This window comes from Euprymna scolopes, chromosome 1 (assembly GCF_053919585.1).
Source record: "Euprymna scolopes isolate OS-2025 chromosome 1, ASM5391958v1, whole genome shotgun sequence".
Classification (NCBI taxonomy): Eukaryota; Metazoa; Mollusca; class Cephalopoda; order Sepiida; family Sepiolidae; genus Euprymna; species Euprymna scolopes.
Window position 1 is genome coordinate 93,536,232 of NC_136482.1, and position 17,045 is coordinate 93,553,276.

The 17,045-nt window shown below is 34.6% G+C and overlaps 1 protein-coding gene across 1 annotated transcript; it reads left to right on the plus strand.

Annotated features, from left to right (window-relative positions):
* Positions 1-292: 292 nt before the first annotated feature.
* LOC145248817 (acyl-coenzyme A thioesterase 1-like) lies at positions 293-6,442 on the plus strand. Its single transcript, XM_080110542.1, has one exon. The coding sequence runs from the start codon at positions 2,145-2,147 to the stop codon at positions 3,537-3,539; it is 1,395 nt and encodes a 464-aa protein (XP_079966668.1). The 5' UTR covers positions 293-2,144; the 3' UTR covers positions 3,540-6,442.
* The last annotated feature ends 10,603 nt before the right edge of the window (positions 6,443-17,045 follow it).

Genomic DNA, 17,045 nt, shown 5'->3' on the forward strand with positions numbered 1-17,045 from the left:
GTAATTATTACGATTAGAGATGCTTTAGATTGCAATCATTGGATTACCGACCCCGTCGAAATATTTCTTGTGTAAATAAATATTAAAAACATTTATTTTCATTATCATTATCTTCAATTGGTGACAGAAATAAAAAGTCAGCAGTTTAGCATTTTATTTATAATAAGGATTATATTCTGGTTATAACATTCTACAATTGTTGATACTTGTACAGTTTAATCAAGACATTAAAAGGTACTGGTAGCGGTTTTAGTTCCATGCCGAACACCATAAAAAAAACCTGAGTTCTCCCTCTCCCTATGCATGCGCAAAGAACATGTTTTCTCACTTTTATCGGCTTTTTGCTTTTTTAATAGCATTTTCTTTTTAAATGATGACGTTTTACTGTTTATGTTTCACTTTTATCGACTTTTTCTTTTCATTTAAAAAAAATGTAACTATAAAATGTAAATATAAAAATTTTTTTATTACTAATAAATGTGTAGTAATTTCATTTATTTCAATATTCATAAACAGTAAAACTTATAAAAAAAGTCGATAAACATTCATGATCATTTAGTTACTATGGCAACTAAAACATGTTCTTTGCGCATGCGTAGGGAGAGGGAGAACTCAGTTTTTTTTTATAGTCTTCGGCATGGAACTAAAACCGCTACCAGTACCCATTAAAAAATAAAGATATCGAAAAAAAAGTTTAAATTGTACGTATCCGTTATGGAACGAAGTTCTCAAATAAAAAAAAAAAAATCACTTAATTTCATCAAGTAATTTTCGTCTTACAGCGAAAAAACAATTTTTTATAATACCGAGCAAAAGGTTCGATTTTTAGGAAGAAAAGCTACTATTAAAGATGGGGAGGGAGTCTCGGCGCTTTAGATGGAGTTATTTCCTCGTGACGTTTCTAACATCCAAACAAAAATTTTTAAAAATCCAAGATGATTTTCGACTATGCTGAATACGAAAATCGCAATGAAACTTTACAGAAATAAGTAGTTATCGAGATATAAAAAGTTGTATTATGCATTGTATTCTTTGACGGCCATCTTTTTTATGCGCGTACGCGCGCCATAAACAAATCTACTCATCTATGACTGACACTGCACTGAGTGCACTACTGCTAGTAGTGCAGTGTCAGAATTTTGGCAGAATTTTTTACACCCCCCCAACAAAAAACTGCGAATAAAATATAAAAAAACTCGTAATTTTTGTTTTTAAAATGGATTGTTTATTTTCTTTATGGAATATACTTCGAAAATAAACTATTAAAGTTATTTAAAACATAATAAAAATATTTTTTATTTGTTAAAAGACCGTGTAGACAAAATGTCCGCGTATTCAATCACCGCGAGCGGATATTTTGTCAACACTGTTTTTTAACAAATAAGAAATAATATTTTTATTATGTTTGAAACAACTTTAATAGTTTATTTTGGAAGTATATTCCATAAAGAAAATAAACAAACCACTTTAAAAATAAAAATTACGAGTTTTTTTTAATATTTTATTCGCAGTTTTGTCTTAGGGGAGTCAAATTTGCAATGGCGATTTCCCCAAAGAATCTGTCACTGCTAAACGCGCGTAAAAAAGATGGCCGCCAAAGAATACAATGCATAATACAACTGTTTATATCTCGATAACTAATTATTTCTGCAAAATTTCAATGCGATTTTCGTATTCAGCATAGTCGAAAACCTATCTAAGTCGTCATTTAAAAGAAAATTGTGGAGGTGAACCTAATCTAAAAAACAATACAAAAAAAAAAAAAACTACTCGATCAAATTAAGTGAATTTTTTTTCCGGAGATCTTCAGTTTAAAACGGATACGTACAATATAACCTTTTCTTTTCTTTTTTTTTTCTCTCGATATTTTCATTTTTTTAATGTCGTTATTAAACTGTACAAGTGCCCAATTGTTTCATTTGTGCTAATGCAGTCACTTACTAATCCGCGCTATTTTTTAAATCGCATTTCCAAGTCAATAATCTTAGTTTATCTAATTGAGTTTTCGTCCTGAATATTCATACATAAATTCTTTACCACATTGTTCCCAGATTTCGACCTTTGTTATCTCAAACAAACAAAAAAAAAAATAAATAAATAAATAAAATATATCGTTTTTACGTTCGCAGTATTCAGTATTCAACATGTCTGTAAAATCTCTAACACCGTTTTCCCTATTTTCTCCTCGCACAATGTGGTTGTATTGTTTTTCTCGCGATCCGGTGAAGAATTTATTTTCTTTAGGTTGGAAATCGTACAGTCGTGGTCATGTGAAATTAATTGTTAACAAAAAGATTTCTTTGGTTGATGAGAGTTTATCAGTGAATGTGGTCGGTTTGAGCCCCTTCCAGGAGATTACAGTGATGGCTACGACAACATCGACTGAATCTAAAAAACAGATTACCTTCGGAGCATATGGCCAGTTCAAAGCTTCTGGTGATGGTTGTGTGGACTTAAGTCGTGACCCGTCTCTAAATGGCACCTATACAGGTGTAGAACCAATGGGTTTATTTTGGAGCATGGTCCAAAATCCCCACCAACGAAAGTATGCGAGATTAGTAAAATACGATGCTACAACGCCACTACTTTATGACTTAGCGGTTTTTCCTCAACACGTATCAAGTGAGAGTCTGTGGCGATTAGAGCATAAGCCACTCGCTCATACTGAAATTCAAAGATTATACAAAAAGCCTAACGTAAAAAAAATAACCGTAGATGAAGCAGGGATTTATGGATCATTATTTATACCCGTACGCGAAGAAAAAGGAACCGGTAGAAGTCTCCCCGCTGTCATCGATATGTACGGCTCCAATGGAGGGCTGGTAGAATCACGTGCAGCACTTCTAGCTAACCGAGGGTTTATAACATTAAGCCTTCCTTACTTCAAGTATAAAGATCTTTCAATTACTTATTTTGATATCGATTTTGAATATTTTGAAAAAGCTGTCGATTGGCTTCTAACCCACCCTTCTGTCATGGGCAGCAACAACAACGGCATCGGCATCTTAGGCAGTTCACTCGGGGGAACACTTTCACTTTATCTAGCTGCACATTGCCCAAAGGTGAAAGCTGCTGTCAGTATTAGCGGACCCGCTGCTTTTTTTCTACGTGGCATCACGCATAATGGAAAAGTCGTCCCATCAGTAGACATTAAGTACTCTACATTTATAAAAGATGAGCAACACGCAGACCTATATACGAACCCTTGGACATTAGACGAAACAAAGGTTTTTACGATTCCTGCATCCTCCAAAACGAAGATTATGCTTTTAGTTGGAGACGATGATACAATATTAACACCTGATAATTATGAAAAATGGATACAACGCCATCCAACATCAAAGCGATCTGATATTGAATTAGTTGTGTACCCAGACACGGGTCACATCATTGAACCTCCATACACCCCGGTAACTCACAACTGCTATGCTTCTGTTTATGGACATGCTATAAGGTTTGGAGGTACTCCAGCACCCCAAGCACGTGCGCAAGAAAATATGTGGCCCAAAATAATAGAATTCTTTAAAAAAAATTTATAATTCTTTAAGAAAGCTAATGCAAAATTATTATTATTATTTTTTTTTTTTTTAGAAATTAACTCTTATACAGTTTTTAAACAAATATTCTAAATCTTGTTATCAGAATGTGTGTGTGTGTGTGTTATGTACGTACACACATACATAGTTATCTACAAGCAGTTGTTTCATCATGTCACAATTCTTCAGTGTGGCTAGACATAGTAAGTGTATCCATACCAAGATTCGAAACCCAAAGCCAGGTCACTTCAAATCATGACCAAATGTTACTCCACACACACACACACACACGCACACACATATATAAATAGAGATAGGTAGCCAGACTAATGTATATATGGGCTTTGTGCCATCAGCTAGAATCAAAACCAAAGCTCTTCGGCCTTATTTGTTACCGTCATTCATTAGTATGCCCTTCTGGATATAAAAACTTATAAAATAACATTGTAAAATCTATGAATCTACATTTGCGCATACATAGAAGAGCATATTAAGTTGACTCATGTCTGCCAAGTTTTATTCTTTTCAATTTTGACGGCTTGACTTTTTAAGCTAAAAATCAAATCAGATTTAGGTACTCATGCACTTATTGATCCGTGCTGAAATAATAACGTTTTTATTTAAAACGCCATTCTTAACATGGGGAAGGGAGGGTGTTTTGTACCTATTCTGTACTTTAATCTTACAGTTGAATAAAAAAACATATAAAACTTTAATTAAACTTGGAAATATGATTTAAAAAATAGTATCACTAAGTGCATTATCACCCAGATTTGTTCCACAGGTCCAAATCCCATGTATATCAAGTTTTAAGTTTGTAGACCAAAAATTGGCAGAAGAGTTTTGTAGAAACCATTTTGCACAGAGACACACATACAAGGTCACTTATGTATGTGTATTTATACTCCTATAATTTTTTTTGTGTGTATCGATATTCATTATTAAAAACCCATTTTTCTTTTTATTTAAAAAGAAAATACAACTTTATTATATATGGGTTGTGAAATTGCATTCATCTACAAAAGATCTAGCTAATTTGCATATTCTTTTAAACATTCATTTAAATTAATTCCATATTAGTTTTTTCTGTTTTCTAATGGGATGATTATCTTTAGTTAACTATTACGTGTAATTATATTCATGCAAATATTCTACTTGGTTTATATTTGCATAAAATGGTTATGGTAAACACAAACCTCTTTCTATATATATTTATGTATGAGTATATAGATTTGTTTAAAAAATTTCGCCTACCAAACTCCTCTGTCAGTTTTTGATCTACAAACATGAAACTTAATAGTAGGGTATTCGAACCCATGCAAGACTTTATAATTGGGTTTTTGCTAAGGAAAATCGGTGCAAAAGTGTGAAAATTAAAAAAAAAAAAATGGAATTTGTCAGGTGAAGGTCGAACAACGGCATTACGAATATGCATGCATAACATAATAGCTATTAGTTCATGTTCTAATTTTTAGTCTTGCAGCAAACGTGTCTTAATAGCTCAGGTATTGACGTCAAAGGAAAAGTAAATCATAAGCTAAATGCTTTGGTTTAGACTCTTGGTGACGCATGAGTCATTTTTTTAAAAACTTTTGAAATCATTGCTATACATTGGGTCTAATATAATATAATATAATAAATATGAAATCTGCATTAATCAAAATATCATATTTAAGTGTATTTTATGATCGGGCAATGCCGGCTGGTATACTAGTATATCTATATAAAGGTCATATGTGTGAGTGTGTGTGTATATATATACACACACACATATATATATATATATATATATATATATATATATATATATATATATATATATAAAGAGGTATAAAGAATAAAGGTTGTAATAATAAAAAACATACATATATATATATATATATTTTTATATAAAGTAGTAGTGTTTGTGTGTGTGTTTGTCTGTGTGTACAACTTCCAATGATCAAAGAAATAGAAAGGCCATATGTGTGTACACCTCTCCTGGTCAAGAAATATTATGTCCATGATAGGATACTTCTGTCGGTAAATGTTACCTTATGCCACAACAGAACACCGACCACTCTAATTTTTTTTTTTTTTTTAGGGGTATTCGAGGTCGCTGGCACCAAATCTGATAATCAAACCCGCTGCAAATTTTCCGTTTGTATGGTATGAACCCCTAAACCTTGGGATTATTTTGTGCCATTTCACTGCCTTCGGTAGTGTTTTTCTTACATGATATGTTCGCGTGCGAACGGGCTTAGTGGGGTGTCTTATCATATCGCGTAGGAATCTTTAAGTGGTCATTTAAAATAAAGTTTTTGAAAAAAATGTGGTTTATTTATTTTTATTTTTTTTTTTTTGTCTTACGTAGTTTTAATGCTTTTTGATTGATCTAAAAAAAGTTTTCATGAGTGGTTTGCAAAAACATAACCACCAAAAATATTTTTATGTTTTTTGTTCTTTTTAGTGGGTGCGGGTATTCTAGTAACAGGTGGTTCTGCAGTTTAATTAACCGTTTTTCCATAAGTAATGTGCCAAAATTTACCATTTCACAAAAATTGTTTATATTGCGGAGGGGGGTGGTAGTAGTTTTGTTGTTACAAACTAATATTTACGATGGTAAAGTGTGTAATAGAGAATTTTTAAAATGCTAAATATAAATTTGATTTATTTCTTATTTTTTATAGCTATTTAGTTTTGCTCTTCAATGTTATAATTTTTTATGTTTCGTATATATCTGGAAATAATTTTGATGGAATTATCTATGTAAAAATCTATTTTTGTTGTTGATGATAAAGCATATAATACAATAGATATATTTTCTCAATATTCAATGTGAATTGGATTTATATATTAAGGTTATTTGTTACATCTGTTTAATATTTTTAAATCCTTATAACAAATAAAATTATTTTGTAATTGTATATATTTATGACATCGTAATTTTGCAAGATTCATATATTTTAATTCTTGATTTCTTGCAATTAAATTAAAAATAATATTAAAAAAGTGTTTGGTTCACTTTTTTTTTTTTTTTAAGCAGAGAGTCCCAGATCACATGATCGTGAGACGGGCAAACATTTATTGATTAGCCATGTAGGCACCAGTATAAGAGGTGTGACTCAGAGTACACTTCCTCTTTCTCCATTTCTGAAGTGACCACCGAGGTGACGAGGTGAAAACATGCTTACTAAAAGCAGGAAAAAAAATCAATTTTAAATTTGATGAAAAAAGAAAAAATGCACACCGTCACCGTAAAATTTAATTACCCAGTGAAAGGATTTTATGTTTCATCGTGAGATGTGCAAACATTAATGATGACAACAATTACTCCTAAATAACAGTAATTATTACTCTTACTTTAATAAGTAAACTCACTAACTTTTAGTTCTTTATCACAATTACAAATCTGCTATTTGTTAAGATAACTTTTAATGGATTCAAATACAGAAAACATTAAAGTAAATGCTTGAAAATTGTAGTTCCGCTTTCTCGTTTATTTTACAGCATAGCAACTTTTTTTTTTAAGCTATTTGATGCTTAGGCATAATAACTTGTAACAGTATTCACCTGGGGTGAGTTAGACCAGGTACAAATGAATTTATCATGCCAAAGCAGTTCTGTAACTGAATCCTCAGCATATTTCAGCCATTCTTAGTTCCAGCAATGAATAACAAAAATGTAGGGACCAGCTACCAGATCATTTTTTTTTTTTTTTTTTATAAGGTAGTCACCACATACCAAGGCCCGGAAGCCACTCGTGGATAAGGGTTATTGTCTGTCTTCAATATTTTAATGCATGTCTTCAGTTCCCCGCCTTCGCATTTCTTTCATCCAGCTGATACATTTAGGACTCATGAGTTTACTGATGAATTCCTCCTCAGGTTGTCAAAAACTATGCATGATCAGCGTAGTTTCTTTTTTAAAAGAAAAAAAAATCTCCATGATGCTACTAATAGCATCTAGCACAGTTAATACAGTTTAGAATTTGGTCAGAGAGGTGGATGCATGTGCTATGTCTTTGGTAGTATATCTTAACTGTTTGAAGAGTTTTGTACAGGGGTTAGTCAGGTTTCATATGTAATTATATTTCAACTACTCGGACCTACACATTATCTGGTACCATCGCAGGAACAAACAAACAAAGAAAGACATTTATTCCAGTAATTTCTGACAACACATTTCACTGTTTCAAAATATAATTTATGGATCGAACATGTCTGTCAAGGTCCTCTTTCCCGCATGTGTCTTTGTCATCACTTGTCTTTCCAATTTTTCAACCATATGACACATTTTCTCTCTTGCCGCACAAGAGTCAGCACACATCCAATCACTTCCTTTGCCCAACCATGTGCTGTCCTTTTATCTGCCTTTTTTTCTCCTTCATCTCATGACGTCAGCACATGCACGCTTGCTTAATTTGCATATGTGCTAAGGCAGCTGCTGCTGCTAATATTTTTGCTCATCAACTATCATAAGCTGTTGCTGATTTTTTCACATGCGCTCATACGCACTATGTTAAACACACACAGCTACAGTATTGTGTGTATTAGCACTTGGTATATCTTTTATTTTCTTAATGTCACTTGTCAAAGCTATAATCTACTTTGGAGGCAGCAGAAAGTAACGCAAGTGTGATCAATATGGTTTGCAATCTCACCTTATTTTGCGCTGTGGCTGTAAAGGTTGAGCCACAATGTTCAACTGAAGCATCATGCCTATTGTAAATAATTTATTATATGCAATTCATTGAACACACGTTTCAGTACTAGTTTACATTGATGATCTTTTATAAACAAATGCATTTCAGGTGAAAACATTATTAATTACTTACACGTCATGGCAAAATTAGTATAAATTCCAATAATTAAGAAAAATGAGCCGGTAGAAAAACAATTACAAGTAAAAATAGAATTTATTAAATTATTAAGTTTTATTGTATGTTTTAATGTAGAAGAGTTGTGCAACCAATTCAATATGTCAAACTGGCTGATTTTCGATTTAAATTGGCTTAAATTAAGGGTTTAATTTTTAAACAGAATGTAATTGTGGATGATTTTTTTTTGTTAGAAATACATCCACCACATCTTCTAATGGATCATTTTTCATAATTTTTGGAATTTATACTAATTTCAACATGACACATTTTACCTATAACTAGAAGGAAATTGTGGATTTTTAATTTTCTCCAAAATATTAGTAAATAAATGACCACACTAGATCCTTGAGGATTTGAACTCTGCATATTGCATATTTGATTCCATCTACCTCTCTCCCTCAGGTTTACACTTTGTAACGATATCACATGAATCTTAATATATAAAGTTATTTTGTTTGATTTTCAAAATCAGACCCAACTAGCATTTTAGCTGACAAGCAAACATTGTTTTTAATTAGCTACTTTTCATTCATTATTGTTGTATCATTTTATTGACAATATAATGTATTTAGCTACAATTTATTTAAAAAATTAATTAGTCCATCATAGGAGACTGCTAATATGAGACGTTTTTAAGTAATAACCTAAAAATAAAAATCAGCAAGAAGGATAACTAATTTTAAATTGAAGAATATAATAGAGGTTGTCTACCTTGGGTTTAAAAAAGTGGAAACAAATAAAAATTAAAAACTAAAATGAGTTCACTACATGCTCGCTAAGTAGATACAGCTAGTATTACATAGGATGAAATGAAGTTGGTGTAATGTTTTCTGGTGTGGATTTTAGACTTAGTGTTTTGTTGGTGATATTGAGTTACTTGCACTGATACCCTTGAGTTGAGCAATGGTATGAACCTCTACTCCAGAAAGCTGTGTATGAAATGATAAGTTAGACTCCATTCTCAAGCTTGGATAGAACACAGTCTAAGGAAAAAGAAAACTTGGAAATTACACCTGCAACCATTAGCGTCTTTAACAAATGACAAACTGCTATAGACATCACTTGTTTGATGGAGAGAGTGGATCTTATTAATTACAACATACAATCCATTACAATTAAAATTCATCAGAGATCATAATCAGGCCCTTATACCTTATTCTTGACAGAAAAATAATTTTTATTTCACTAATGAATCACAACTGAACAAGGTCAAAAGCCACTCAAGGGTAAGAGTTAATGAAGTGGATGTGTTATCAATGATGATGATGAATATGAGAGGGTTGAAAACGATTGATGGAATGAACAAACTTTGATTACTTAAGAGAATAGCTCGACAAGTATTTGAAGATAACCATGCCATATTCTGCAAGGAAGCAGTACTGTGATAACGTGTTCCATTATATAGGAAATTCTTGGAAAGAAATTGTCATGAAAATTTTGTTTGGTTTTAAGTACACTGCAGAAGGAAAGAATTTTCATTGTAGCAGTGGTAGTAAGACGAGATCTTGCTGTTAATGTCTTACAGGAAGGAAGCATCATTATATCATTTTTATAAACCACCGTTGTATCATTATTCTATATCATCATTAAAGTAGAAAGAAAAAGTCTCGCCATTATTATAGATGCTAATAAGTTGATGTAGGATTAGGGTCTTGCATTATGATATGGAATAGTGGTCTCTTGATATAACAAAGTAGAAGGATGGCTAAAATAGCACTAAAAATTAACATTCATTTAATGAAGGGCTAAGAATATGTAAAACGGCATGAGCAAGTTGAAGATAAAGATGAGTACTTTTATAACATTTAATAAATAAGATAAGAAATAATATCAAACATTTAATAAACAAGATAAATAATATCAAATGATTATATAATGCATGCATTGAGGAGAGCTGACGATGTGTTTTCACAAATAAAAGAAGAAAGAATTAGAACTGCTCTTTTTTCAAGTGAAAACATTATTACATAATTACGTGCTCACAGAAACTACTGCTTCAATTGCTTGCAGGTTAAACATTGTGTGTTAAACTACATATTCTCTAAAAAGATCCAAGAGAAACCAAACAGCCAACCTTGGTACACTCCTAAATGTGCTGCTGCCATTGCACACAGAAACCACTACTATAATTGCTTTGAACGTAATAGATGTTTTAAAACTAAAGTCACCTATAGAACTGCCAGCAATCACTGCAAAAGGTGATAAAAAATGCGAGAATGTCGTATGCTGAGTCCATCAAGTCCAAAGTAGAACAAAGGCTTGAACTCCATAAGTTTTGGCAAATCCTAAATAGATGCATGTTCTCCATTCCGAGCATCATTAACAAACCTGTGGTAATTTCATCAGCATTTGATAAATCTAAGCTTTCTGCCAAGAACTTTGCAGTTATCTCAACCTTATGTAATCAGGGCCTTCTACCTCCTGAATTTTTTTTCCCAAGACTGAAAATAATTTGAATGACATCCACATATCTGTTCGTGATATTGCCACACTCATCAAGCACCTTGATACTTGCAAAGCAACTGAACAATATTCCAGTTATAGTACTCAAAATACTGCATCTAGAACTAGCACCCATTCTTGCAGAACTGTTCAATCGATGCATAAACAAGAAATGCTTCCCAACAGCTTGAAAAACCTCATTAATTTGCTCAATATTTCAAAATAGTGGAGATCAGCCTTCTGCATTTCAGTACAGACCAATTAATCGTCTGTGTGCCATGACTAAGTGCCATGAATCTATGTTAAATAAAGAAATTATCAACCACCTCAGCAAAAACAACCTACTCAGCGACACGCAATCTGGCTTCTGTTCAGTGATTTCTACATCTACTTTCATACAAAAAAACACTCGTCTAGCTACAATAGTTATCAACAGTTTCCCCCACTATCTCTGCCTGTAACTCCCCCAAAAGAAAAACGCTCCCCTTTTAAAGCTCCCTCTCCCACAAATTCTTCCCTCCCAAATAGGGACTCCAAATTGACTCCCTTTGGTTTCCCATCTAAAAAGAATAAAACCCCAAAACCGTCACCATTCAGTTCTCCCTGCGACACACCAAAAAATACTCTCCCCTTCCCCAATGAAAACCGACATACCTCTCCCTCATCACCTCTTCCCCCAGCTACAACATTGGAAAAAACGCGTCAAGGAAGCCCTTCAATCAATAATGAGTCAAGAAAAAAAAACTATTTTTCACAGGCAAAAACATTCAGACCAAAAATCACTAATGAAATCGCATACTAAGAAAGACTACAGAAGTCACCTCACGTTCAAAACAGTAAACAAAAAAGATGTTACTAATCCAGAAAATTTCAAATCTGTTAAAAGATTATTAACTGTGGTTAGAAATCGTTTGGAGGCAAAAGGAGTTTGGACCATGCTGGAGGAGGCAAATTCAGCTTTTAACATATATCCTCAAGCTGCCTATTTGAATGATGCCGACTTAGTCGAAATGAGAAAACAATGCATTGGATGGGTCCCTATCAAACTCAATCCTTTGTTATATAGAGCTATAAAGCTAACATTCCCCTTAGACATCGGTAGTCTGTCCCCGGATGGGAGCATCATCAATGAGAGATGACCACTGGTTTTTTGGGGATAGCCGTTAGTGTCCTGACACCATCAATGTTCGTTCAGGGATCTCAACCATAATTATCACAATGGCCTTGAGATCAGCTAGTTTAAATGCTGAGCCTCTCATAGATTTTGTGTTGCATGCAACTTTTAATGCCTCAGAGTGGATATATGTTGTTTGCAGGAGATCCACTTTATTTCTAGTGATTATCAGAGTGTGCTGCTTAGAGACTTGCAGCTCTATTCAACACATTTTGATTCCCACTCAAGGCGTGTCTCCTGATTAATTAAGCGTATGCTTAATGCGTCATGTGTCCAAGTATGTGCAGATCCTGAAGGAAAACTGTGCATGCTGGATGTTACTGTAAAGGATGTGGAATTACTATTTATTGTGGTCTATGTGCTTAATAATCATACCGAGCTGGTTTCCTTTTTTCAGTGGATAAAGCCCTTCATGAATTCTTCTCATCAGATAGTTTTAGTGGGAGACTGGAATGCGGTCCTGGATCCCAATTTAAATTGCAGGGTTAAGTCCTTAAGGGCTACTAACCAGAACTAAGATATTAAAGCATTTTGAGATTTTATCGACAAGTTTGATCTTGTTAACAAATTTTAAAATAAAAATCCCGGGGACATAGTATGGACTTGGACATGTAGACGCAACTCCGATCTGGTGCAACTCTCAAGTTACATCGATCAGTTCTTAGTTAGGTGAGTTGACGTAGGATTTTTAGATTGTCCAAGTTTCCACAATATAGTTTACTTGGATCACAGACTCCTCCAGGTTTGGGTAAACTTTGATAGTTTTAAACCTAGGATGGCTGGGTATTGGAAGTTCAAGACGTCATTGTTTGACTTGAAGGACTTCCGGGAACAGTTTATATTAACTATACAGAGGGAACTGTCGGGGGCTATAATTGGGAATAAGTGGTGGGGACATCTTTAAAAAGTTATTAGGTTCTTCATTGCCAATTATAGTCACTCTTAGTTCTAGGGCAGTGAAAGTGACACTAGAATCTAAATTAGAACAAGTGGTGGAGGAAAGAGATAGTAGTAGTTATACTATAATTAAGGCTGAGCTGGACTCCTTGGATAACAGGGAGGACCAGAGAAAGAGAAACGTAGTTAGGGCTAGGTTAAAAAGAGTGCCTAACAAGGTAACAAACATGGCCGCTTCACTGTGTATGGAAGAGCGTCGATGGTCTACTGATTGACACATCGCCAGTGTCACATTGCTGGACAGATGAACCGTGATCACAAACAACTGGATTTTAGAGGGTTTTCGTTCTCATTTTCAAGATCTTTTCACCGGGGAGCTCGGTTTGACTATGGAGCAGTTTAACACCTATTTAGCCGATTTTTCTCGTCTTGAGGCGACTAAAGTGGCTAAGTGCGAAGGTTGTAGAAAAGAGGAAGAAGTTTTGAAGGCCCTGAAATAGGTTGGGCTGAACAGAACTGGAATCAATGATCTCCCCTACGAATTATATTTGAGACTATTGCCCATTTTTGTCCGTTTGCTGGCTGTAATTCTTAACTCCTGGTTTAGGAACGGGTCTATATCTCAGTATTTCACCAGGAGGATCATTAAATAGGAGGTTAGATAATTTCCGGCTCTTAAGGATGTTAAACACAGAGTTAGAGATTTTGGCCAAGATCATAGCAAATTGTCTGCAACTTGTCTTGCATCGGCTAATAAGTCCTGAACAGACTTGTTCTGTAAAAGGCCGGATGATTCAAGATAATTTGCACATAATATGCTTGATCATAGGAAAAGTCAATACAGAAACCGCATTGATCAATTTAGATCAATCCAAAGCATTCGATAGGGTCAATCATCGTTACCTAGAGGCTGTTCTTTCTTCAGCTGGATTTGGTTCTCAGTTTAACTCCTGGATTTACCTCCTGTATACAAACCCTGTTGTTATGGTATACGTGAATGGTATGAGATTGAAACCTTTCAATTTATTCAGGACTATTTATCAGGGTTGTCCGATTTCATCAATGCTATATGTGCTTGCATTAGAGCCCTTTCTGTGCAAGCTTAGGGTAAGTCTCTCGCAGGATTACTTGATTTGATGGTTTTATCCTGGTAAAGTATACCACCTATGTCAATGGCATAACTGTGCTTGTCACAAGCAGTGCTGAGACTAGAGTTGTCAACATAGAAATAAGACGGTATGAATAAGTAACAGGGACCAAAATCAACTGTAATAAGTCTGTTGGCTTACACATTGGTTCCTAGAGGAGGCTACCCCTCCAGAGGCCCTTTGACTGGATTGATGAGCCTTGCAAGGTACTCAGCATCTGGTTTGGCCCCCAACCTCCAGTTGGAAAAAAATTGGTCGAAAGTATTGGAAGTGGTCAAGGTCACATCCCATTTGTGGTCCTTGAGAAATTTAACATTGAAAGATCGAGCAGAGGTCTGTAATTCGCACATTTACCCCCTCATCCTTTACCATCTATCAGGGCTTCCATTCCTAGAGACCTCACTGGTGCATGCTCTTTTCACATTCTTATGGCGCAGAAAGGAAGACATGGTTAGCCTGGAGGTCTGTTGCCTACATCCATCTGAGGGCAGTCTCAGTATGCCTAGTGTTGAAATTCGTCGGCACACGCTTAGGCTGATATACTTGGACCGAATGTGTACACCTTGTGAGTGAAACAGTGGCTTCTGGAAAGAAGACACTAAGAAAGCCTTTTTGGCTTTAAAAAATGTGCACTCAGCTGAGGGGGAGGCACAGAGGTTGCCCTGAAACAAGTGCTCCTTTTATCAAAAGTGTTGACAGTTCTTGAGGTTTCTTCAATGAGTGAAAGAAAGTCTGCCTGACACCTGAGTGTTGTCCTGTAAGGCACTATATAGGGTTATGATGAGTGGATCGTTTTGAGATCAAAAGATTGAGGCATTCGGTTTTACGAATGAGGAGCGTTGCTTGATATGGCCTTGGGTGCCTGGGCTGAGCTGTTTCGATAATTATGAGGCATCATTCACCTGGCTGGTAATTTGTAATGCCCTCTGAGTCAGCAAAACACTTTACGCAGCAGGTTTGGTAGAGACACCTAGTTGTGTCCGATGCGGAGACTGGGAGGAAGACCTCAATCATGCTTTCTTCCACTGTGTTATCATTCGACCGTTGTGTGATTTAGTTGAAGGCTTTACAGTCCACATGCTGAATGGACGTTTTTTTGTACTGGATTTGGTTTCCCCATACTGTAACTGGGTACCAACAGAAAAAAGAACGCTATGTTTTTCTTTGCTTGCTAGCAGTTATGAGAGGCATGATTTGATCAACATGACAGAAGGAGGTTTACAGAGAAGAGACCTTTACTGCTCCCTAGCTTGTCCCCATTTTCAAATACAGCTTGAAAATGCATATTAGGCTGGAGAAGGTGAAACTCTCTCCGGTAAACTTCAACAAAAGATGGATGAAAGTTTTGTATCTGTGCCGAGTGAATGGAGCTAATCTTAAGTGGTATTTGAACGTGACTTATACGGAGAATTTTGAGGTTCCCAAATGAACATCGACACTATATCAGACCGTTTAGGCCAGAGTAGGTTAGTGTTAGGTATTTTTCCTTAATTTAACTTAGCTAAAGTATGTATGTCGTCATAAGGCTCCCTTTTTAGTTTTTCTCTATCCCTCCTCGTTTTTTTTGTGTTTTGTTTTGTCTCCTTTTCTTGGTTTGATAATCCCCATTCCTGACCCCAATTAGGTGACGGATCAGCTATTTTGTTGGTGATGTAGGCCTACTTTCACTGTGTTTAAATAAAGTTAGTTTTCATGGAGACCTACATCCTTTTCAACTGACAAAACTACTTATTCGGCACCACTATTAGTGTTTTTGTTTTGTTTTTACTAACAAACAATTTTTTCATTGTATATATTCCATTAGTTTTGTATAAAATTTTGATCCCCAACTCCCCATATCATGTGTGTGTGTGTGTGTGTGTATATATATATATATATATATATATATATATATATCATTTGTTTTTTTTTATGCTAAAATTTTCATGGAGTGAATTATGATTCGGTCTTGTGCCACATTTTGTGTATATACATGAAGAGAGAGAGAGAGAGAGAGAGGTAATTAATTTTTTAAGTGTGTTTTTATGGGTTTGTATTACACTACAGAGGTACGTAAAAGTGGTCAAAAATTAAAAAATATTGCAAATAAATATTATCAAAAGCAAGATGTTACTCTTCTACCCACCTGGAAAAGTTTTTAGTGGTTTTACTCACTTTAAAACGTTTAATTGGTTAAAAAATCATATAGTCTTTGTCGATATATGTGAACAAGACAAATGGCGGCGAACTGACTGTTAAATATGTGAAGTTTGGAAAAATTAGTTAAAACTAAAAAAAAAATTGGTAAATTTTCAGATTAGGCCCACCTCCACAATTTTCTTTTAAATGACTTGTGTGAGTTTTCGACTATGCTGAATACGAAAATCGCATTGAAAATTTGCAGAAATAAGTAGTTATCGAGATTAAAAAGTTGTATTATGCATTGCATTCTTTGGCGGCTATCTTTTTTACGCGCGTGCGCCATAAACAAATCTACTCATCTATGACTGACACAGCACGCGCGTAAAAAAGATGGCTGCCAAAGAATACAATGCATAATACAACTTTTTATATTTCGATAACTACTTATTTCTGCAAAATTTCAATGCGATTTACGTATTCAGCATAGTCGAAAACCTACATAAGTCGTCATTTACAAGAAAATTGTGGAGGTGGGTGGACCTAATCTCAATCTAAAAATTTACGAAAAAATTATACAAAATACGGTTTGATACCCACCCAATATATGTTACCATGACATATATGATTGATAACAGTAAAATACTTATAACACCGCCACTCCCGGGCAATGCCGGATAACCATGCTAATTCAATAATAAACTTTTAAAGAAACAGTTACCACCGCTCCAAATGAACACAAAAAATGTAATGTAGACATTTTCGGGTGACACCGCTTGGCCCAAGCGGTGTCAGAGGGTTGCACTAATAACGTACAATTCGGTTTAATTTAATCCTAAATCTTTAATAAAACAAAAGGTTGTTTCGAA

Bases quoted from the DNA above. Each gene is read 5' to 3' on its own strand.
- LOC145248817 (XM_080110542.1), top strand. From the start codon at position 2,145: ATGTCTGTAAAATCTCTAACACCGTTTTCCCTATTTTCTCCTCGCACA.